At 46.6% G+C, this 24,431-nt stretch overlaps 1 protein-coding gene and 1 long non-coding RNA gene across 4 annotated transcripts in view; both read left to right on the top strand.

The window, feature by feature from the left end:
* The first annotated feature begins 1,907 nt into the window (after positions 1 to 1,907).
* The window catches only part of Ubac1 (UBA domain containing 1), a 26,704-nt gene continuing 4,180 nt past the window's right edge, over positions 1,908 to 24,431 (top strand). Inside the window, exons 1-9 of one of the 3 annotated variants that reach the window (XM_031369389.1) lie at positions 1,911 to 2,276; positions 7,687 to 7,807; positions 8,957 to 9,030; positions 13,521 to 13,628; positions 14,838 to 14,940; positions 15,133 to 15,241; positions 16,066 to 16,297; positions 17,385 to 17,471; positions 18,318 to 18,456. In XM_031369389.1, coding sequence (XP_031225249.1) covers positions 2,139 to 2,276; positions 7,687 to 7,807; positions 8,957 to 9,030; positions 13,521 to 13,628; positions 14,838 to 14,940; positions 15,133 to 15,241; positions 16,066 to 16,297; positions 17,385 to 17,471; positions 18,318 to 18,456 — 1,111 coding nt within the window. In that variant the 5' untranslated portion in view covers positions 1,911 to 2,138. Of the gene's footprint in view, positions 2,277 to 2,296; positions 2,636 to 7,686; positions 7,808 to 8,956; positions 9,031 to 13,520; positions 13,629 to 14,837; positions 14,941 to 15,132; positions 15,242 to 16,065; positions 16,298 to 17,384; positions 17,472 to 18,317; positions 18,457 to 24,431 lie in introns of those variants that run through there. The other 2 variants (XM_031369390.1, XM_031369391.1) reach the window with 2 other exon arrangements.
* LOC116089839 lies at positions 5,961 to 7,478 on the top strand. The gene is made up of 2 exons (XR_004118480.1): positions 5,961 to 6,574; positions 6,874 to 7,478. It is a non-coding gene; the product is annotated as an uncharacterized LOC116089839 (long non-coding RNA).

Below are 24,431 nucleotides of genomic sequence, written 5' to 3'. Positions count from 1 at the left end.
GCCTTTAATCCCAGCACTTGGGAGGCAGAGGCAGGTGGATTTCTGAGTTTGAGGCCAGCCTGGTCTACAGAGTGAGTTCCAGGACGGCCAAGACTGCACAGAGAAACCCTGTCTTGAAAAACAAAAACAAACAAACAAAAAAGGATCTTCAGAGCCTTGTGTGGTCCATCATAGGAACACAGGATCTGCCAGCCAAGGAGCTTCACTCAGTCCTCCCCTGTTGCATCCCCAGCATAAATAGCAGGTACTCTATAAACACGCACCTTCCTATGGGCAGGCAGGGAAGGGACAGCATGTTCTCTGAAGCAGAGACTGAGATTGGACAAGATACAGAATGGCACCAGCTGGGCAGAAGCTGAGTCTCCATGCGAGCTCCGTGCCTTAGCCAAGCTGGTGAGCAGAGAGAGACCTGATGCCTTCTCTCTTGAACACTACACAGGCACCCACAGAGCTATGACAGCTGGGATTCTGTAGTGAGGCTGACCAGCTCATCCTTCCTCAGAGTGCTCTGTGTGGTATCTCTATGTTCATATAGAAGCCTGGAGATTTTGGAGGGAAGGACCTGTTGTCTCCAGCTCCAAAGGGACCTCATACATACATTGCAAAGATCACTGTCTCCACAATTCCTTCTGCTCACTTCCTCACTCCTGGGAATCCTAGAGAGCCAGATCTAGCACATGGAAGGGACTTGTCCCATGTCCCTCTGGGCATTTCTTTTGGTATAGCCAGTGGTAGAATGCTGAATTTGGGCTATGTGGAAAGACTTGCAAACATTCTTATTCTGCCCCAGGAGGCAGCCATGACAGGCTTCCAGGAGAAAGAGGGCATAAGACCTCTGAAGACTGGGCTGAGTTGCCTAGGCTTTGGACAAAGAGCTAGGGGTTCGTTGGGGAGAGGCCTGGGGGACTTGAAGACCAGCTGGAGGGGCCTTAGACCCACTCCTCACAACCCTTATTGCTTAGTTCTATACCATCTGCCAAGACGGAGATCTGTGGTAAGATCTCATTGATCGTGTCAAAGATAACTATGGACTTGAATTCCTGTTCCTCCTACCTCCACGCCACCATTCCTGGATCACTAATAATTGTTTATTTTTTATTTGTTTTATTTAATTTAAAAAGATTTATTTTGTGAGTATTTTGTTTACATATATGTATCAACATTACTGGCATGCCTTTGGGAATCAGAAGAGGGTGTCTGATCTTCAAGATGGTTCTGAAGATCTGAAGATGAAAAACCATGTGGGTTTTGAGAAACAAACCAGGATCCTCAGCAAGAGTAGAAAGCAATCTCTCTACCGTGTGTGTGTGTGTGTGTGTGTGTGTGTGTGTGTGTGTGTGTGTGTTTATGTGCGTGCATACGCACGCGCTTTTGAATGTGTTTTATGCAGGCTTGTATTCCAGGGTGGTCCTGAACGCATTATATGTAGTCAAGGATGATCTGTTAGAACCTCTAGTTCGGCCAAAGCGTTAGGATTATAAACCTGTGTCAGGCTTATGCAGCGCCGAGGATCAAACCCAGGGTTTTGTGCATGACAGACAAGCACTTACAACTGTGACACATTCGTAGTGCCTTGACCCAGACGTTTTATATTTTTCCCTGACAACTCTGAGATCTTATGTACTTGACTCTTGAGCCCTTTCAATCCCAACAGACCAGCAAATTAGGTAACAAGGCTGGGCGGTGCTGAAGGAACGAGGTATATGGAGAACTACAACTCCCGGTATGCATCTGGCCCGTCTCACGCTTTAATTTTTGGCAAGAGGGCCGTGAACCCTCGTGGGAACGACAACTCCCAGCGTGCCTTGGCACACTTTACCTATTTCCGGCGCGGCGGGGACAACAGAGGAACTGCTACCACAAAAACCACATTTCCCGGCATACCCACGAGCGCCCATACGCACTTCCGGCGCGGCTGCGACTGCGCGCTCCCGGCGGCTACGGCGACGCGGGCAGTGGCAGCGAAGGTACGGCTCCTGCCTCTTCAGTGACGAGCTGCCGAGCTGACAGGAGCCGGGGCGGGGCGGCGGCGGCCAGCGAAGGAGCGCGCGGCGGCCCGGCCCCGCCCCTGGTCCTCCCGCCAGCTCCAGTGACCTTCACGGGTTCGGGCGGCGGGTGCAGGCCCGGGCGGCGGCGCGATGTTCGTGCAGGAGGAGAAGATCTTCGCGGGCAAGGTGCTTCGGCTGCACATCTGCGCAGCCGACGGCGCGGAGTGGGTGGAGGAGGCGACCGAGGACACATCGGTGGAGAAGCTCAAGGAGAGTTGCCTCAAACATGTAAGGCCGAGCTCCTTACGACCCAGTTCCACCTCTGCCTCCGTTCTGGAAACCAGAAACCTAGACTTATGTCCCAGACTCCGCCCCAGCCCCCAGCCTCCCATCTGCCCCGACACTCCTATCTCTACCTAGATGCCAGATTTTCGCTTCGTCCTGGACCCGTCCCCAGACCCTGCCGTGCAGCCTTCGCTCCTCCGGGCCGGGGCAGCGCCTCCCGCTCCTTTTCTCCACACCTCGAATCACAAACCTAGCAGCTCAGAGAAGAGCATCTGGCTCGACTGATGGGCGAGCTTTATTTAGTTTCTGCAACGTGCTATGGAGGTGAAGGCGAGAGTGAACGGAGACTGGGAGAGGCAAAGGCAAGGGCTTATGGTTTTCTAGTCTTGGGGCTTGCATACTCTTGGGATGAGGTTTTAGTTTTCTCCAGAAGCTGGAAGTAACTAGATCCCATTATAAGAGGACCGGCTAGTTGCCTGAAGAGCCAGCTGCTAGGAGCTCCTGGCCAGGACTTGACATTTAGCAGTAGTCACTTAAAATAGTGTCACTGTTAGGAAAAGTCCCTTGGCTTCTACTTTCTATTGAGGCAACAGTTGATTGAGTGGAAAGATCCAGGACAACTGTCTCCTTGCCAGTGGCATTTGTTAAGTTTGCTTACATTCAGTGAATGTTGTACTGTAGATAGCCTTTCAGTTTTAGTTAAGTCTTGGGATTAGTTCTTGAAGCCTTCCTGGCTCTAACTGCTCTCAGTTAAAGATGAGATGCTCTAAGATGCTCTTAGATGCTCTAAGTCTCAGATGCCTGTTAGACACTGGTGGCCTATGGAAGACATGATTAGTGCCAGACAGCTTTTTAGAGGGGACTCTTCGGAAAGTTAGGAATCTACATCAGTAGGTTGTGTTAAAGTTTAGCATTGTGTTTCCTCTAAAAGGCAGTCTTCAAGTTACTATAGCAGCCGCTTGCAAAGGGTAGTTTATCATGTGTGTGCCTTTGTGTAGTCAGTGTGTAATGTCAGGCAGGCTCCAAGAGATCTGTTTCAAGTCCCTCTTCTGCAGTGCATTAGATGTTGAGCAACCATGGGTCTCAGTGTCTGTGGTTCACCTCAGTGAGGCTCACATGCTCAAGGGCAAGATGTATTTAGACTGCCCAAGGAGTCCCCAACCTTTAAGCTTGTGTTGAGCCTGGGGGTTTTCTCCATAGCAAGACCCAGAGGCTCATCACAAGCTTAAGGATTGTGGTCTCCTCGGGCATCTAGACTGTTCCCGTGCTGGTCTAGTACTATGCTGTGTCATCCCCTGGGTCAGTTCCTCTGGGCTGAGCTTGGAATAACCTCAAGGCCAGTGTAAAGATTAAAGGAGTGAAAGGTATTGTCAGCCTCAAACCACATGAGCATGGGCTGTCACCTTCAGTGCTGTGGTAGCTTGCCTAACTCACCTGTGGTGTGGACATACATAATCAGCATGGCAATATTCTATGAAGGGAGTGGGAGATGATTCACAGGTACTTAGTAATACATTTTAGGAGCAGTATGGTTAGACAGCAGGTTTTGATATGATGCTAATTATTTATGATATTCAATATTCCAGTTGGCTGGGCGGTGGTGGTGCACATCTTTAATCCCAGCACTTGGGAAGCAGAGGCAGGCAGATTTCTAAGTTTGAGGCCAGCCTGGTCTATAGAGTGAGTTCCAGGACAGGCAGAGCTACACAGGGAAACCCTGTCTTGAAAAACCAAAAGAATAAAATAAAAAAGCTCTTGCTGTCTTGACTTGACTTCCGTTCCCTTTACTCTTCTGTGCACCCTGGTTACTGGGGTTGTTATCACTATTATTTTTTCTTCTTTCCTCTCTTCCTGAGGGGTATGATAGAGTTTTTAAAAAATTTTCTCCCTCAACACTCATGAGAGTTTACAACTGTACCAAGGAGAGGCTTGTTATTTAAATTTTTAAGGAAATAGATTTGGTTTTTTTTGCCTTCCCCTTTTTGTTTTATCCAAAGTGACTTCACCATGGTATTCCCCAGCTTCCACTAGGAAAGGGACACAGTGAGCCCTCTTTTCTAGAGGGGGTTAGCGGTGGTCTGGTCTGATGGAGCTGTAGTGTGGAGGAACTTCTCTGTAGTGTAAAGCATCTGGATGAAGCACACAACTTTTGCAAAGCCTGAACTGTCCCGGGTCCTGCGAACATTTTAGGCCTTGTTAGCTTTTTTTTTTTAAAGATTTATTTATTTATTTTATGTGTATGAGTACACTGTAGCTGTACAGATGGCTGTGAGCCATCATGTGGCTGCTGGGAATTGAACTCAGGATAGCCTGCTCACTCCAGCCCTGCTTGCTCCATTCCTACTTGCTCCTGCGTAATACACTGTAGCTGTCTTCAGACAGCACCAGAAGAGGGTGTCAGATCTCATTAGGGGTGGTTGTAAGCCATCATGTAGTTGCTGGGATCCGAACTCAGGACCTTCAGAAGAGCAGTCAGTGCTCTTACCCGCTGAGCCATCTCGCCAGCCCCCGCTTTTTTTTTTTTTTTAAAGATTTATTCATTCAATGTATATGAATACACTGTTGTTGTCTTCAGACACACCAAAAGAGGGCATTGGATCCCATTATAGATGGTTGTGAGCCACCATGTGGTTGCTGGGAATAGAATTCAGGACCTCTGGAAGAGTAGTCAGTGTTCTTAACTGCTGTGCCATCTTTCCAGCCCCCAGGCCCTCTTATCTTTCCATGATGTACAGTACTAGACATGAGCAGGAGCTAATGACAGACAACTCTGGGATATGTGCACATGAACATAGATAGGGTTGTGGTGGTGTGTAGTGTGACAACCTGTGTCATGTCTTGTTCCTGGTGTGCTGCTGACATGCTTCAGAGTACAGTTACTATTTTTTAATTGTGTTTCAGACTGTATTCTGAACTTGACAGATCTGCTAGAATAAGCCAGGGATTTTAGAATTTCAAAGCATGTCACTTAGTATTTTTCGAAGCAGAATGGGTGTTCTACTGTTTTGGTTGTTATGACCTGGTACCACATCAAAGCAAATGAAGGGATGTTTATTTTGGTTCATGGTTTGAAGGGATACAGTTCTTTATGATGGTGGCTCAGTCAATGGGATCCTGAGGCTGCTTGCTCACATATCTTTAGATCAGGAAGCAGAAAGGGCAGTGCTGGCGCTCAGTTGGCTGACTTCTTTGTATTCAGTCTGGAACTCCAGCAGCCCATGCAATGGTTTTCTTCTCCCTCATTTAATTCTCTGTGGAAAGCCCTCATAGACACCCAGCAGTGTGCCTTATCGATGCCGTGGGTATTTCTTTTTTGTTGTTGTGGTTTTTCGAGACAGGGTTTCTCTGTGTAGCCCTGGCTGTCCTGGAACTCACTCTGTAGACCAGGCTGGTCTCAAACTCAGAAATCCACCTGCCTCTGCCTCCCAAGTGCTGGGATTAAAGCCGTGCGCCACCACCGCCCAGCCAAGCCCTTAGTCTTAACAGCTTTGTCTGTGTGTAATGGTCCACTTTTCAAAACTGGTTTCAGTCTAAGACTGATGCAAGATTCTGGTACTCTAAAATTCCAGGGTCTAGGGGGAAATGCATGCTTCTGTTTTTTTTCTTCTCTTCTGGTTAGCAGCCATATATACAGAGGCCCTTTGTTGAGTGTGTGCATCATTGTACCCAAGATACCTTCCAGAACATCCAGGAAGGCCTGAAGAACCTTGTGTCCTGAATGTGCAAAGTGGCCCACTCTGGGGCGGGCCAAAGCTTCCTCTTCCACGCCTGTGTGTCAATCCCTTTCAGGTTTTAGAAAGCACTAGTGAGTCATCTTTCTCACTGGGTTTCGTGAACTTCTTTCATTCTTAATCTAACACCAGGGACCATAGCAAGAAATAGTTATAGCCCTTGGCCTTGTTCTGAGTTTGGGGAGGGGCTGCAGTTGACTTGGTATTATGTGTGGTAGGTACCTGGGCCTGGGAAAGTTTTGTGATGCTGGACAGTGGTGGACTTGTGGAAACTTGTACAAACTTGGGTGAGTATACCTGGTGACGAACACACAGGCACAGTGAGCACGTTTGTGCCATGTGGTACCGGCAGAGTGTTCTTGGTCTTTGTCTCCTTGGCATTCAGATACATCATAGGTGTGGCCTAAAGGCAGGCAGGGCTCTGTTATTGGAGATGGTGTGTTTGCATTCTGTATGAGTGAGTGCTGGAGCCTTGCTGAGATCATAAGCTACGATTGCCAGGCCTCTGTGGTGGAAGATTGAAGGCATTGCACAAGCCTCCACTCAGTATGTGAAGTCACTTGTCATGAGGTAGGTGCCTGCAGGATCCCCTGCTGGGTCCTTTCAGAGGCGCTGCCTTCCTCAGTAGCACTGATAGTTTGCTTTCTACCTCCTCTGCCTAATGCTGTCACTAGGTTCTAGGGCCCTGGAGACATAAACACAGCCATGTGCCCCTTGATTTCCTGTAGGCTGCATCTGGAGTAAGTTATTGCTTGGGCCCAAGAGTAGGCTGGGGCCAGTTGTGCACTGTGCTCTGTTGAGGACTTTGTGGTATTCACTGGGCAGGTGTTGCTTCCTTGCTCCTGGAAAGCAGTCTTCTCTCTGTACAGTTCTTCTGACTTTTGTGTGTCTGCTGAAGAAGGAAAAGCAAATGCATAAAGCAACTAGATCTTCAGATCCTCAGGAGACCACAGGTATATATTCATCTAAAAGTCATTTTCCAGATCTTTCCAAACTAAAGTGATTTGGGTTGCAAGTGCTTATCAGTAGGATCTTGTGTTCCCAAGCTCTTAGCCATTCCAAGAGTCTACTGTGGACTGGTTGTAAGCTGGAAATCGTGGAGGAGTCAATGCTTGCTGGTATTTTACTCAGTTGTTGTTTAAATCATGTATGGGGATTCTTTACTGTCATTTATACTCTAATGTCTTGACTAGTATGAAAATGCTATAATTCCATGGGCTAGGAGATGGCTCAGTTGGTAAAGTGTCTCCTATACAAGCATGAGGACTTGAGTTTGGATCCCTAGTACCTGTGTAAAAGCCAGCGGCAGCAGTATATCTGTCACCCCAGCATTAAGGTGGGGTGAGGATGAGTGCAAAGATGAGGATCTTGAGCTTGTTGGCCAGTCAGCATAGTTAAATTGATAAGCCAGGTTCAATGAGAGAGATACTGTCTCAAAAAAAAAAAAGTAGGTAGTTGAGGAAGACCCCCCCCCCAGCATTAGCGCTGCCATATGCTTGTGGAAGCACATATACATACCCACATAAAAATATACATACACTACACATATATACACAACAGAGAGACAAAAGAGACAAAGAAGCCTTAGTAATTGTATGTGTGGCTTAAGATGTCAGGCTCTGTGTTACTCCTATCATAATTTACTTCCAATTTAGAAATTTGTGGCTTCATTCTTCCCCCAGGGTGCTCATGGGAGCTTAGAAGACCCCAAGAATGTGACCCACCATAAGTTAATACATGCTGCTTCAGAGAGGGTGCTGAGTGACAGCAAAACGATCTTGGAAGAAAACATCCAGGACCAAGGTAAGGAGGCTGTGAGGCAGAGTTCACAGAACATGGAGCCTGCATCCCCCGGTCACCCACAAGGTGCTTTTCTGAATTCACACAGAGCAGGAGAAATAGAATGACTGTTTTTTGTTTGTTTGTTTGTTGTTTTTTGTTTTCAATGAAAAGAAGTACGTGCTTGGTGTACTTGTGAAAAATAGCCGAAACCTAAACCAAAAAACTGGCAGACATCTGAGAAGCCAAATGAGTGTCATGATTAGTCCTGTTTTAAAGCAAAACCAGATTCTCGAGCTTCTGTGGCTTTATTTTTGTGCTGGAAGTACTCAACACAGTGGCTGGCTGTTTGAGGGTCCGGGTGAGATACTTCTGTTCTGCACACTCACTTTTCATTTATGCTTGGCTCTGGGACAAAACCTGTTTTCTGTATGTCATTCAGATAAGGACTTATGATGGCTATGACCAAGCTCAAAATGGAGGGGGAGGTGATCCCACTCCCCTCCCCCGCCATGGTGAACTATGGACTGATGGACTGGCACAGGTTGCTCATGCTTTAGACCACTCACCTACTGCCTCACAGATTTTTAGAACTGAACCCTTGAAAATAAAGACATTATGCAAGATGTCCTCTAGTGCTGTGTATGGTTGTCAGGGATGTTCAGTGACCTCCTCTGAAGACCCATGTCATCTGCGGAGACCCAAGGGCCACTTCAAAACTGAGGAGGGGATGCTGGCTTGGCTTAGAAGGGACCCAGGGATCCTGCTTTCTAACCTCAAGCATTAAGCACCATTCTTGTGTGTCATATGCATATGTGGTTTGTATATGTATACATATGCAAATATATAAATATGCATGTGGAAGTCTGGGGTTAACATCTGTTCATTGAGGCAGAGTCTCTTGCTGAACCCAGAGCTTGTCTATACAGCCATTCTGGTTAGCCAGTTTGATTTGGGGATTTCTTGTCTCTGCCTCCAAGTGGTACAACTATGGGCAAGCTGCCATGCCTACCTGTTATTCAAATGGTTCTGAGGATCTGAGGCCCAATCCTCACTCGTCTGTAGCAAGCCCTTAACCCACTGAGCCATTTCCCTGACCCCCATCTGGTACCTCTTATGTCATTTATGGCTATAGAACAGTAACTGACTTCATAAATAACTCTTTTTTTCTAGATGTCTTGTTATTGATAAAAAAGCGTGCCCCTTCTCCACTCCCTAAGATGGCTGATGTCTCAGCAGAAGAAAAGGTAAGTGTCAACATTAGGAACTAGGGCTCTTCACTGCTAGATGTCTCTCATGTGTCGGACCTCCAAGAAGTCCTTGAGTTATTTTCTGGGACTGCATAGTCCCTCCACAACCTGTGTGGTAGAAGGGACTTCATCATGGCTAAGCCTGATCTGCTCTGAGTGTGTTCGTGATTGCTGAACAGGGACAGAAGAGCTGCACTCTGGAGGCAGAAGAGAGTGAGAACACTGTCCTCAGCGGGTGCTTCCTCTGTGCTGCTGCCAGTGTGGCTTCTGCACATAAAGGGTCGGCATGCAGAGAGGTGACAAACAGCTGCGCACCTGATTTGGCCTGTGTGTGTCCTTGCAATTTTGCAGTTATGCTGAGTTCTATGTCTTGAAGTCTGTGTTAGAGTGTCATCTGGGGCTTGCACCTTCTCTTTATCTAGGGGCCTTAGGAAAACTACTCCATTGTCTCTTGTATAGTGGCTGCCCCAGAGCCCATCCTTCAGCAAGGCTCTCCACTGCAGCTGTCAGTAGCTGTCTGCTCTAACAGCAGACCATATGCCTGTTCCTAGTGGAGGGAGATTGTTTATAAAGCTTACTTATTTTATTATTTATATATTTCTATGAGTCTGTGTGTCTGTGCCCACAGAAGTCAGAAGAGGCTATCTGATCCCCTGGAGCTGCAGTTACAGATGGATGTGAGCCTCCTAAAATTGGTGCTAGGAGCTAAATGTAGGTCCTGTGGAAGAGTAGCAAGCACTCTTCAGTACTGAGCCATCTCTCCAGTCCTAGGATGTACTCTTTTAAAAGGCAGTCACCTTTGTTTAATACCTTTTTCCTGTCTCAGGGCTCTGGAGTATCTTTTTCTTTTCTTTCTTTCTTTCTTTCTTTCTTTCTTTCTTTCTTTCTTTCTTTCTTTCTTTTCTTCTTTCCTTCTTTCCTCCTTCCTTTATTTATTTATTTATTTATTTATTTATTTATTTTTTGGTTTTTCGAGATAGGGTTTCTCTATGTAGTCCTGGCTGTCCTGGAACTCATTCTGTAGACCAGGCTGGCCTTGAACTCAGAAATCCGCCTGCCTCTGCCTCCCAAGTGCTGGGATTAAAGGCATGCGCCACCACTGCCCGACTGGAGTTTCTTGTACATGCTTTGAAATGCCAAAGAGAGAATGTTTGTTGGTCTTAGGGAAAGTCAGCTCTTGGGTGGACCTATGACTTGATAGCAGATGGGTTATTTTGGGATCTCTACTGGGCCCAAGGATATAGGAGAGTGCCAGGCCTTCACACCCTCCTTATCTTTGGCCACCTGGCCATGGTGATGGGTGGGTGTGGGTGTGGGTATAGTCAGCAGCACATGGGCAGGCTGCTCCATCCATCTTCACCAGACAGATCTTGGACCTCCCCCTGCTTTCTAGCTGATAGCAGAGCTCAGATTACAGTTCTAACTGGATGTTTAGACTTGAAGTCCCTGTAACTATTAAGAACATAGTTCTAGGGGCTGATGAGATGGCTCAGTGGTTAAGAGTACTAGCTACTCTTCCAAAGGTCCTGAGTTCAATTCTCAGTAACCACATGGTGGCTCATGACCATCTATAAGGGAATTTGATGCCCTCTTTTGGCAGGTGAGCATACATTATGAACACTCATTAATAAATAAGTAAATAAATAAATAATAAATTAAAACCATAGTTCTGACCCAAAACTGTGTAGCCTGCTGCTTGCTTAAGGTACTTAAGGTACCTAGCTAGTAGCTTGCTAGAGCTGACTTGACATAGTACATAACTGCAAAGTTAAAAATCATGGCATTACTTCAAATTCTAAGTAAAAATAATGCAGTTATTAAGAGTCAAAGAGTACTACAAATCTAATAAAAATTGACTCACGTTTCCTAAAGGAAGTAACTCAACTATTGGTGATGGGGACAGATTCTGGCTGCCTTATTCATGCCACTGACATCCACCCAAGCCTACCTCTAAGTCCTTCAGCTGTTATCCTCAGTAATTCTCTTCCTGCTCTCTAGGTACTTGGCATCCATTTCACTTTTTGGAATTACAACGTAAGGTGTGGCCTCTTAGTGATAAGGATACAGCTCCCCTCCTAGCCTCTTCCTTTGAGTGACAGTGAATGCTGGTGAAGCCAGTCCTGTTTACTTATTGTTGTCATTGAAGTACTCATTTCTCTGAGGAGTATAGCATATTAAGATTTCTATTTGTCTTGGGCCCGGGGATGTAGCTTAATGATTGAGCATTTGTGTTGTGTATGTAAGGCCCTCAGGTGCTTCTGGCCTATGTGTGTTGTTTGAATTGCTACTGTGCAGCCAGCTCTGATTCTCTCCGTGTTGGATGATTCTCTCCTTTGGTTGCCACAGGCCTGCTTTCTGAACATAGTATTAAGGCTTGTGAGGACAGAGACTCAGCTGAGATTGTGGGAAGAATGTGCTTCTAGGTACTTTCAGACAGTTGACAGGACTCTGTCATGGAGGTCAGCTGAGGGCTACCTTTAGTTCCTGGAGGCAGTTTACATGGCTTTCCATCTCTTCCAAAGAAGCAAAGATTTTTAATGGTTGAACCCCCTTGTCGGAAAGAGTGATACTCTTTGTAAGAACTCAGAGTAGCTAGGCCCGAAAACCATTTGCTTTTTCTGCTTCTAGCCATGTATTAAAACCCAAGCCAAGGACTGATCACCCTGCTTACATCTTAGGGTCTTGCAGACTCGGGGACTGTAAACAGGAAGCATAGGGTTTGTGTGAGTTCTGCTTCTGCAGAGTTGAGTGTCGTCTTGTTTTCCTTCGGTGTGTAAACTTGGCATCGTTGTGACTTAATACCTACGGTAACATTCTAGAGGAAGGGCTTATTGTGATGTACACTTTTCAGAAGTTTCAGTCTGGATCAGCTGGCATCATTGCTTTTAGGCTATAACTGTGCAGAAACATGGTGGAAGAACCAGCAAAGAAAAGCTGTTCACTGCATGCTAGTCAGGAATAAAGAAGAGTGACAAGAAGGGATGGGGCATACTCTTTAAAACACACATCTACAGGTGGGTGCTAGTGCACGCCTTTAATCTTAGCACTCTGGAGGCAAAGGCAGGTGGATCTCTGAGTTTAAGGCCAGCGTGGACTATGGAGCAAGTCTCAGGCAGCCAGGGCTCCACGGAGAAACCTGTCTGGAAAAAAACAAAACAAATAGAAAGACACATTTCAGATCCACACTGCGTCTAACCAGGCCTTGCTCTCCATAGTTCTGCCATCTAACAGCTCCTCAGAGGGTTGGAGTTTTCTGGTAAAACCTTGTTTGCTATGCAGCTCTTGCTAGCTCTGCTGCTGTGTAGGCTTGGATGGCTTTGAACTATTTATTGGAGGTCTTTTCCCTCCAGCCTCCCAAGTGCTGCTATTACTGATGTGTGGCCACCATACCTGTTTTCTCTGACCATTCTTGATCATTTCTTTCTTGGTTTCTTTCTCTGCAGCTGTTGTTGGCTGGCCTAGTGGTCCATCCTGTGGATTTCTGTAACTGTATCTTCTAACCATTCTATAGCCCTTTTACCTGGCTGCTTTGGCTCTTGCTGGTAGCACCAGCAGCACATACTAGGTGGCTATGGCTTGGGGTTGCTGGGGCTGAGGGGCCCACTTCCCTTCCCTGTTCCTCCTCCTCTTCTCACTACTTTTATTTTTCCTCTTCTTGGTCTTGGAAGTGTTCCTTATGCCCCTAGCCTCTGAGAGCCCTGGAGGCTTGTTGGTGGTTTATGCCTAGGTGGCTTGTGCCAGCTGCTGAGCTCACTGTGGCAGAGACCTTTTTGTACCCTTCCTGTCTCATTTGTTCTGATTGGCTTTCTGAGTCTGAGTAGCTGTGGCGAACAAGAGGCAGAGCAGTAGCTGGGTGCAGGAAGGCCCCCTTCCCTTTGTTCCCTCCCTCCCTGAGTGCAGCCTCCCACTCTAGGGTCTCAGGCCAACCAGACTGCTGTTGGCCAAGGCTGTGAGGCAGATGTACCATTCTGACTCTTGGATCCCAGGCCTGCTGTCTCTGGCCCTGTATCTTGCTGCCCTTTGGTGGGTTGGTGTAGCCTTGCTCTTGGTAGGGTCTGCCCTGTGGGCTCTTGGCATTAGTTATGGCCCCAGCCATCCTTGGAGTGTATCTTCTAACCATTCTGTACCTGCTAAGTGCTGCGTGGCCACTGCCAGTTTTGTTTTCTCTCCTGCCCTCCTTATCTGTGAGCTTCTGTCACCTTCTTTCACTCATGGAGGCTTGGGAGGCCTCTTCCCTAGTCTGATGAAGTAGTCTCTCTGTCTTCGCCTGCATATGGTTTGTAGCAGGTGAGGTCATGTCTGGAGTGTCTTGTTAGGCTTCTGCTTCCTGTTCTGTGCACAGAAGTTTCCACAATCCTCTAACTCAAGGGGATCACACCTAAGGCTTAGAAGGGACCTAGTCTCCTTTTCTCTGGGCTGTTTCCATGTTCACTGTCATGTCTTCATGGTCCTGGGCGCTTTTCTGACTTGAGTCATTTTCTCTGCAGAAGAAACAAGAGCAAAAGGCTCCAGACAAAGATGCTATTCTTCGAGCAACGGCCAACCTGCCTGCCTGCAGCACAGACCGGACTGCTGTCCAGACCACCATGAGAGATGTGAGTACCTACCTAGTGTGGGGCTGGGGAAGAAGTTCTTTAAAAGTGCTTGGGGATGGTATGGTGACCGGCCTATGCTGTGGTTCTGGCGTTCAGGAGACTGAGACAGGGGGATGGCTTGAGCTTAGGTTTGAGGCTAGCTTAGATGTTATAGTTAGGACTACCTCTCAGCCCCTAAAAAAGAATCAGAAACAGAATATTCAGGAACTCTTTACTACTTTCTTTTATAAAGATTTATTTATTATAAAGTACACTGTAAGTACACTGTAGCTGTCTTCAGACACACCAGAAGAGGGCGTCAGATCTCATTACAGGTGGTTGTGAGCCACCATGTGGTTGCTGGGATTTGAACTCAGGACCTTCAGAAGAGCAGTCAGTGCTCTTAGCTGCTGAGCCATCTCCCCAGCCCCCTTTACCTACTTTTGAACTGTTCCATAAATTACAATTTTTTTTAAACTGTAAGGTTGACAAGTTACCTGTAGCACTGGACAGACAGACAGCTGTACGGAAATGTAATGCTCTGAGTACAGCAAAGCTTCCAGGGAATAGTCTGAGCTCCTAGTTACTTTGGACAAGGAAGCTAAGCTAAAGCCTGCAGCTTGTGCACATGGGCCAGCGGTGATAGGGTGTGCTTGTGTGTGCAGTTGGGGAAAGTAGCTACCCCTTAACTTCGTTAGGTCCCCATCTGTCTGGACACTGCAGGAAGCCAGACCTCTCTGGGGTCTCTTCTGAAGAGGTTCTTTTTGATAAGAGCTTTGTATTTCTTCAGTGACTGCCTAAGATGTGTCCCTGCCTGGTTCTGCGGGTCCACACTGGACCCAGCCTCTCGGAGGCTTTAGACTGTGGTGCCCCATTTCCAGGGCCCTGTACTAGGCAAGGTTCTTTGTTAGTTTTTGAGACAATAGCCTCACTGTGTAAATGAGGCTGGCCTTGAATTCACAGAGATCTGCCTGCCTCTGCCTTCCAGCTCTGAGTTTAAAGGTAAGGGCCAACATGCCCTTGTAGATCTGGAGGGTTGCAGATTTAAGCAAGTTTGTTGGCCATTCTGAGAAATAATCTTTTTTTTTTTTTTTTTGAGATAGGGTTTTACTGTATAGTTTAGGCTGGCCTCAAACTCCCAGCGATCTTCTTTTCTCAGCCTCGCAAGAGCAGGGATTACAGGTGTGCATCACTGTACCGGGCATGATCTCTTTCTTCATTCTACTGCAGTTCCAGACAGAACTCCGGAAGATCCTCGTGTCTCTCATTGAGGTGGCACAGAAGCTGTTAGCACTGAATCCTGATGCAGTTGAATTGTTTAAAAAGGCAAATGGTATGAGTGGGTCCTAGGCTGCACCTAAAAGTGTCCCCAGCCTTCACATTGAAAGCAAGTTCTGCTTTTGGTTAATGAGGGAGAGGGTTTGGTGTCGGTAATTGCTAGGTAAGGTGAGCCTCTGCAGATGAGGCTGGGAGGCTTCAAAGGACTCAGGAATCACCTCATGGCAGGCCTTGTCTTTTTCCTCAGCTATGCTGGATGAAGACGAGGATGATCGAGTGGACGAGACTGCCTTGCGGCAGCTCACAGAGATGGGCTTTCCTGAGAGCAGAGCCTCAAAGGCCCTTCGGCTGAACCAGTATGCTTTCTTTCTTGCCCTGGGCTTCCCTGTGATTCCCCTTCCAATCTCTGGAGTCATGCTTTTTTTTTTTTAAGATTTATATAAAATTTTTATTTATCTGTGTATATGTCCATGTGTGTATGGATCCCCATAGAAACCAGAAGAGGAAGTTGGATCTTCTGGAGCTAGAGTTACAGACTGTTGTGAACTGCCTGACATGGGTGCTAGGAACCCTCTCCGACCCCACTGAGTCATTTCTAGTTGTGTGCTTTAGTAGAGGCACCTTATTGTTGTGCTTCAGAAGTGCTTTCATATAGGATCTCTTTGCGGTGTGTGCGGGGTGTGTGTGCGTGCGTGCGTGCGTGTGTGCATGTGAATGCTCGTGCGTGTGTATTGAGGGTCTCTGTTACCTATGCTGGTCTTGAACTCCTGGACTTAAGCAGTCCTCCTGCCTTAGGCTCCTGAGTAGCTGGGACTGAAAGTGTGAACCACAATATCTGGCTGTTAGGAGGGTTAAAAATCACTCTGTAAATGTGTCCTGCACTCTCAGGTCAGGAGAGCTCTGAGCCAGACCTGCTCCTGGCAAGACGGGGATTCTTAATAGTCTGCTTGCACTCCTGGTTCTAATACTCACTCAGTCCCCATATGACGTCTATAGACAGAGCTGGTCAGCAGCAGTGTTCCTAGGACCTGAACTCCTTTGTCTCTTGTGTTTTGGGCATGTGTCTATGTTTGTTGTATGTGTCTTGCTATCTCTGTTGAAACTTATTGGAGTAATAGGATAGCAAAGTTTCCAGTAGCTATCCTGGACGAGTTAAGAAGAGTCTTTTGTCCCCTTCTAGCATGTCAGTGCCTCAGGCTATGGAGTGGTTAATTGAACACTCGGAAGATCCAGCTATTGACACACCTCTTCCAGGCCATGCTGCTCAAGCAGGGGCAGGTGCTTCAGCCTCCACCTCCACCTCCTCTGAAGCTGCTGTGGGAACTAGTGTTGAAGATGAGGAGTCCCGGGATGAGCTCACAGAAATCTTCAAGAAGATACGCAGGAAAAAGGAATTCCGAGCAGATGCTCGGGTATGTGATAGGGGCCTCAGAATGAGGTTGGGTTTGTGGTTGTGTTGTGCAAGGAAACCAGGGGGCCTCTGTGGGAGTTCTCATTCAGACCTGGGGATCTGGTTCCTCATGTATAAAAATCCATGCATGGGTCTAGGTGGCTTCTTCCTCCTCAGTGAATCTCTTGAAAAGCTGAACATACAAGCTCCTGTCCTCTGCAAGTGCTGCTGCCCCTGTTGCTGTGGCCTTTGGGTGGACAGTGTTCAGAGAGCTAGAGGGACATCTTGTGGGCTGGCAAGGGAGGAGGAGGAGGGTATCACGCTGGCTACTGGATAAGGAGCCAGGATGTGAGATACCTGTATGCCTTTTGTCAGCTGCCACAGGTGTACACTTATGGTCACACCTTACCATCACACACTGATGCTTTCTCCCTGTGTGTTCTTTATGTACCTTCCTGTTCTTTGTTGGAGTTTCAGTTCTTCCTCTGACCTTTCACTTTCTTGTTATAGGTCAGCCCACTCAGGTTGCATGCTACCTGCTCCCTAGATTTTGGCATGTTGAATAAATGGTTTTCTTAGAGTGTCATCTGTAGGTTCTATTCTTTTTTTTAAAAGATTTATTATTTATTTTATTTGTATGGATACACTGTGGCTGTCTTCAGACACACTAGAAGAAGGCATCAGATTCCATTACATATGGTTGTGAACTACCATGTGGTTGCTGGGAATTGAACTCAGGACCTCTGGAAGAACAATCAATGCTCTTAACTACTGAGCATCTCTCCAGCCCCCTGGCTTCTATTTTTTTTAGGAATCCCATTGGTCAAGTTGGGGCTTTATTTCTGCAGAGTGAGGAAAACTGCCCCCTAGGGCCTGAGTTTTGTCAGTGGTCCTGGTATACTCATGTGCAGTAGCAAATGCACTTTCAAGGCTCTGACTTCTCTCTTTGGCTGCAGAGATGAAACATTTTCTTGCTTTGCCTTGGTTTTAAGGGAGGGTGCTCCTTTCTATCTCATGTGTGCTCAAAGGAAACCTGTACTGCAGTGGTGCTGCTCCTTGGCAGCAGTGTCCTCTCCTGAGGTGCTGACCAGCTTGTCCTTCCCTCTTAGGCTGTCATTTCGTTGATGGAGATGGGCTTTGACGAGAAGGAAGTGATTGATGCCCTTCGAGTGAACAACAACCAGCAGAACGCTGCTGTGAGTTCTGCTTTGAGCCTCTCACAGCCCCTGTACTCATGTGGCATGCATTGGGAATGTCCCTTGTGTCAAGACTTCCACACATAGTTGGTGATGGCACTTTTCATATGAAATGTTAGGGCAAATGGTTCAAATAGAAACTGAGAATACCCTGGACCCACAGTGCTCTTCGTGTGCACATTCTGTGGGCAACTAGCTCTTAAAATTGAATTCCGTAGGATAGGTGTGGGTACACACCTTTAATTCCAGCACTTGGGAAGGAGAGGCAGGCAAATCCCTGAGTTTGAAGTTAGCCTGTTCTATAGAGTGAGTTCCAGGACAGCCAGGGCTACACAGAGAAACCTTGTCTCAAAAAAAAAAAAAAAACAAAAACCAAAACCTGAATAAGCAAATGAAAAGGGTTCGAATATCATGCTATGAACACATAGCACTGCTGACAGGCAGGCTCACTGTCCAGGGAGGTCTCTGTGACCTTCTCATTTGTGTGTGGAGTCAAGGCTCAAACAGCTGAAACCCAGTTCTGGATCTAGACTCTCCAGGCTCACTGTTGTAGAGAGATACTGTCATACTGGGATTCCCTTGAAGAAGGCTGGGTGTTTGGGACTATGTTGTGACCAGGGCCATGGCTGTGGTCAAATTGAACTGCAGTGCCAGGTCTTCTAAGAAATCCAGGCTGATCCTTCCTTCTGTCTATTCTAGCTGAATGTGGACCAGATTTGTACATGTTAGGGTCCCTTCCAGGGATTGCAGCCATGGCAGCTTGTGGAGGGCCACAGAGAGGGACAGGTGAGCCTTACATACTTTGAGAAGGAACTAACAGCTCATCTGGTGTTCTTGGGTTTTTAGTGTGAATGGCTGCTGGGGGACCGGAAGCCATCCCCTGAGGAGTTGGACCAGGGCATCGATCCCAATAGCCCTCTCTTTCAGGCCATCCTGGACAACCCAGTGGTGCAGCTGGGTTTGACAAACCCTAAGACATTGCTAGGTATGTGTGCTTACTTAGGCTAGCTTGGGTGCTGAGCACATGGCGGGTGGATTCCCTGCCATAAGACAGGTGCTAGTGAAATGGTTTGGGCACTAATACTGTGGCATGCAGGTTGGCTTATGCAAGGCATTGTTACTATGCTTCTGAAAGCCTGGGAGTCAGGCTCTGCCTTGATGGGATAAGCTTCTGCAGAGAGGGACTTGGAAGAGCAGAACAGTGGCCTGTATGGGAATAGGAGATGAGGAGATTTTGCTTATTAACTATAAGGAATTTCTTTGATAGTTACTTTTTATTTGTGATATATCTTTTAAAAATCCACATAATGGGGTTAGCAAGATTAGTGGGTATTTGGTGGAAATTCTGAGTTTGACCCTGGAAACTGCATGGTGAAAGGTGAGAGCTGACTTCTGCTTGCATACTGTGGCATGTGCATGCCCCCCCCAAGTAAATAAATAAATAAATTATAAAAATACAAATAAAACCTAAGTCTGCCATTTTAAAAATATGACGACAGTGTAGTGGAACACATCTTTAATCCCAACACTCAGGAGACAGAGGCAGGCAGATCTCTGAGTTCGAGATTGGCATGGTTTACAGAGTGAGTTCCAGGATAGCCAGACCTACACAGAGAAACCCTGTCTCAAAAAAACCCCAAAACTAAACCAAAACAAAAAAGTAATAGAACTAAATAGATAGGAACATGCCATTCATTTGAAAACTGTTGTAGGCAAGCCTGTATCTCAGCCCTTGGAAGGTGGAGGCAGGGGACTTGAGAGGTCCCTGCCTGGTAGCTTCTCCCCACATGGCAGTCACCATCCATGTCCACAGTACCGGTTCCAGGAGTGTGTGCAGACACTCAGGTCTCTCACAATGGGACCTGGGGACTGCTGTGGCTTACGCCTGCAGTTTTAGAGAACGACAAAGTTCCAGGTCAGCCTGAGCTAAGAGTGAGACCTTGTCTCAAAGAAAGCAGAAAAAGCATAGTATTGCTTATGCTCTATAGATTCCTTTTGGCTTCTAATGTGACATCAGTGCCAGGAGCGTGGCTGTGATTCTGAACTGTTCAGGGGTGACTACAGGATGAAAAGTCCATGTGTTTGTATATGCACTTTTTTTTCCTTGAAGTGTCGTGGTTGTTTTTGAGCCAGCTATGTGGCCTCCTGGATCAAGATGGGCCTTGCCTCTGTATTTTAGTCTTGTGAGTGCAGAGGTCTGATCCATCTAGTCCCTACTCCCTCTGCACCCTTATATGCCCTTACTGTACATCATCATCCCCTGCATACAAGTGTGGCCATGACCCCGAGGACTTGTCCTTCCTTGGCTTTCCTGTAGGGTTTGGCCACTCTTACACATATTTTCTGTCTGTCACTTGTCCCTGCCTTATAAGGTGGCATCCCTTTTTAGGCCATTTCTGTAATTCCTGTGAGGTGTTGTAAACGTTCCACGGGCCAGGAATGACTGTACCCTGCTGTCCAGTGGTGTATGGGTTTCCTTGTATGCAGAAACCCTTTCTTGTCCCTTAGTGCAAATGGGCTCCTGTGCACTGGACTTCCAGGACTAGGATGAGCACAGAGAGAAGGAATTGCTGCCTGGGCCTAGTGTGTCCTTGTGCTCTCTGGTCTGGATGGAGCTGAGCTATGGGCATAACACAGGGCCTTCCATCTGCTTCCATAGCTCTCTTCCTTCTACATCCTTCCTTTCTTCATTTACTGAACAAGTCCTTCACACAGTCTGAACACTGGCTCTTTCTAGCTAACTGTGTGTTGTCCCGTTTCTGGTTTCCTATCAGGTGGCTTTTGGGAACAGAAGTTCTCTGTTTCCTTGAACTTTTTTTTTTTTTTTTTTTTTTTTTTTTTTTTTTTTTTTTTATGGTCAGAAAGACATTTCTCTTAGGTGGTCGGAGAGTTTTGAAATTTCTTTAAGTCCATCATTTAGCTGAAAGTATGCATGCATATGTGTGTGCAGGTGGGGTGGGGGGTTCGAGACAGGGTTTCTCTGTGTAGCCCTGGCTGTCTTGGGACTTACTCTGTCTGTAGATCAGTCTGGCTTTGAACTCAGAGAGGTCTGCCTCTGCTTCTAGGTGTTAGGATTAAAGCTGTACTCCACTATCACCTGGCTAATAGTTTTTAAGAAATGTCTTACACTTCCACATTGCTGTTGATCACCAGAGGAAGTCAGGACTGGAACTCAAGCAGGTCAGGAAACAGGAGCTGATGTAGAGGCCATGGAGGGATTTTTCTCACTGGCTTGCTTCCCCTGGCTTGCTCAGCTTGCTTTCTTTTAGAACCCTAGACTACCAGCCCAGGGATGGCACCTCCCACAAGGGGCCCTACCCCTTTGATCACTAATTGAGAAAATGCCCCACAGCTGGATCTCATGGAGGCATTTCCTCACCTGAAGCTCCTTTCTCTGTGATAACTCCAGCTTGTGTCAAGTTGACACAAAACCAACCAGTAAAAGAAATAAATAGGTGTTGCCTTGAGATCTGATCAGAGGACTTTTTTTTCTTTGTGTTCGGGGTTTCAGCTCCTGGCATGCTAAGTACACACTCTATGACTGAGCTTTTTTTTCATATGTCAATGTGGACTTTGCTGTGTATTGGTTAGTGTGTTCTAAGGTGCATTTGGCCAGATAAGAGAAGCTCTTCCTTCATTTTAGGTAGTGGGTATTTAGTTTTACCTCCTTTAGACTATCAGGTATATATATTTAGCTAGTGTCAGCCTTTTCTCTTTTCTGAAATACACCACCCAAGTGAGCACACTTAGTCTGCACCTGATGAGGTCTGGGCCTGGCGGGCAGGGCAGAAATATGTGGACTGCTCCGCAGAGCAGCAGTCTGCTCGCAGGGCAGGGCGTCAGCACTCAGCATGACAGGACTGAGTTGGCAGTAGGCATTTGGCTCTCTGCCGCATCTGCACTTCAGGGCTGATGCCATCCCTGCAGAACTCCTGTGAAGGCCCACACCAGCCGGGATGTGCCATCTCCTGCAGGGATATATATACCTCTCTCAAGCTCTAATTAGATATTTTTGATGTTTACTAATAAAATAAAAACAACTACCCTGGGCTGGGGAGATGGCTGAGTGAGTAAAGATAACTTGTCACCAAATCCAACAACTTGGGGCTGATTCCTGGAACTCAGATAGGGGAGAACTAGCTTTTACAGACTGTCCTCTGACCTTCCTGCACCGTGAGGTATGCTCTTCCAATATATAAAGAAATAAACTTTAAAAATTAAGAAATACCCAATCCGTGACCTTTATGTTTTATCAAAAATATATTTGTTTTAGCAAATTTGTAAATAGAAGTCACCTTGAACTCCTTTCATGCGTGTATGTCATTCTGATGCTTCTATTTTTCAGAGTCTTGCTATGTAGCACTGGCTGACCTCAAACCTGTGCTGTCCTCCCAGCTTAGCCTTTCCTGTGCTGGGTGTGTGCCTGCCTGGCTTCTGGGCATGTGGGTATCTGTGCTAGTGGGACAGTGGTCCCGTAGTACACATCATTCTCTGTGTTCTCACCATCTGAGACAGTGTTTGGTGAATGTATACCAGTTGATTTTATGGATATACTGTGCTACTTTGACACCCTGTTTTTGGTCACTTAAATTGCTTTCTGTCTGGCTGTAGAAGGGCTTTTCTTGTGCCCTGTACTCTAAGTGCAGCTTGCATTCCCAAAGGTAAGCAGCATTGGATGAGCAGGTCAGAGGATGGGCACTGAGCTCTTGCTTATGTCCTGTCTGCATGTTCTCCCATTCTCCTGCCATTGCCACCAACCTTGAAACTTCCTCCCTCCACTACCATGGCCTGATTGCTTAAGCATCTGAGCACTGCGTGTCAAGCACTGTGGAATACTTTCTGTTGGGTTCTGCAGCTCTTCTTTTCCCTTTGCTCTGGGTGAGGGTTAGGGTTAGGTATCTGTTTTTCAGTTGTGACACTTATTTTAGAACTTGTGCAGGTAAAGAACACCTGCTCATTGATGCTACCTTGTAGCAGTTTTTGGCTACCTTGTGGATTCTTCTTTCTACTACCCTTCTCCACCCTTTTTCCACCCTTTCAATCTTCTGACACTAGTTGGGGGAGAAAAAAGAAAAAAGGGGGAAGGGTGGTGACAGTATCGTTAGATTACTTTCTGCTGACTGGGGGTGTTGTGTTCCTTGGGGGCAAGTTTGATCTTTGTCCTCAGGATACCTAATTTCTTCTTATTTTGTCTTTGTGCTTGACTATTTAATAAACCATGACCAACAGCAACCAGCCAACCAACAACAGCCCACCCCAGCTCTGGGGCCTAGCATTTATACACCCTCTGAAAAGTTTCCAGAATTCCAAACATCACACAGTCACAGAAACTAGCTGTTGCTGGCAAAATCACAGCTACTGTGGGCGATCTGAAGCAGCCCCATATCCCATAGCCCACACCTGAGATTAAAACAAAAAATGTCAGAGGAAGCTCCACTCCCAGGCACTGTAACACACCCAGGATCAGAGGTGAGGAATATATAACATTTGTCCCAACGCCAGGAGTAACTGGGACCAGTGGGACTAGGCACACAGGAACTCCACCAGCCCAGTGGCTCAGGTTCCTTCCTGTCTTACAACACCCAGAGGAAGCTCCACTCCCAGGCGCTCTAATACACCAAGGATCATAGGAGAGGAGGACACAACATCTGTCCCTACACTGGGAGAAACTGGGACCAGCAGGACCCAGGCACACAGGAACTCTGTCAACCAAGTGGCTCAGGTTGCTTCCAGTCTGTGTGGGCAGGCTGGTGCCCTGAGCAGACCTTGGGCACAAACTCTGCAGTCATTCCCAAAACACCCAGAGGAAGCTCCACTCCCAGGTGCTCTAACAAGCCCAGGGTCACAGGATCACAGGATCACAGAATCACAGGATCACAGAGACAGCTTGACTCTGAGGAGTTCTGACACAATCAGGATCATAGGAAGGACAGGCTCCAGTCAGATTTAGCAAGGGCAGGTAGCCAGATGATGCGGGGCAAGCGTAAGAATATAAGCAACACAAACCAAGGTTACTTGGCATCATCAGAACCCAATACTCCCACCATTGCAAGTCCTGGACTCACCATCACACTGGAAAAGCAAGATTCAGATATAAAATCACCTCTTACGATGATGATACAGGACTTTAAGAAAGACATAAATAGCACCCTCAAAGAAATACAGGAGAACACAGGTAAACAGCTAGAAGCCCTTCAAGAGGAAACACAAAAATCCCTTAAAGAATTACAGGAAAACACAATCAAACAGGTGAAAGAAATGAGCAAAACCATCCAGAATCTAAAAATTGAAATAGAAATAGTAAAGAATTCAGAAAAAGAGACATCCCTGGAGATAGAAAACCTAGGAAAGAAATCAGGAGTCGTAGATGCAAGCATCACCAACAGAATACAAGAGATAGAAGAGAGAATCTCAGGGGTAGAAGACACCATAAAAAACATTGATACAACAGTCAAAGAAAATGCAAAAAGCAAAAAGCTCCTAACCCAAAACATCCAGGAAATCCAGGATGCAATGAGAAGACCAAACCTAAGGATAATAGGTATAGAAGAGAGTGAAGAGTCCCAAGGTAAAATGGGCCAGTAAATACCTTCAAGAAAATTATAGAAGAAAACTTCCCTAACCTAAAGAAAGAGATGCCCATGAACATACAAGAAGCCTACAGAACTTCAAATAAACTGGACCAGAAAAGAAATTCCTCCCGTCACATAATAATAAAAATACCAAATGCACTAAACAAAGAATTTTAAAAGCAGTAAGAGAAAAAGGTCAAGTAACATGTAAAGGCAGGCCTATCAGAATTACACCAGACTTCTCACCAGAGACTATAAAAGCTAGAAGATCCTGGGCAGATGTCATACAGACCCTACAAGAATACAAATGTCAGCCCAGGCTACTATACCCAGCAAAACTCTTAATTACCGTAGATGGAGAAAACAAGATATTCCATGACAAAACAAA

Source organism: Mastomys coucha, unplaced genomic scaffold, assembly GCF_008632895.1.
Source record: "Mastomys coucha isolate ucsf_1 unplaced genomic scaffold, UCSF_Mcou_1 pScaffold15, whole genome shotgun sequence".
Classification (NCBI taxonomy): Eukaryota; Metazoa; Chordata; class Mammalia; order Rodentia; family Muridae; genus Mastomys; species Mastomys coucha.
The sequence above is the reverse complement of the archived record's forward strand: the minus strand, read 5'-3'. Positions and strand labels throughout refer to the sequence as shown.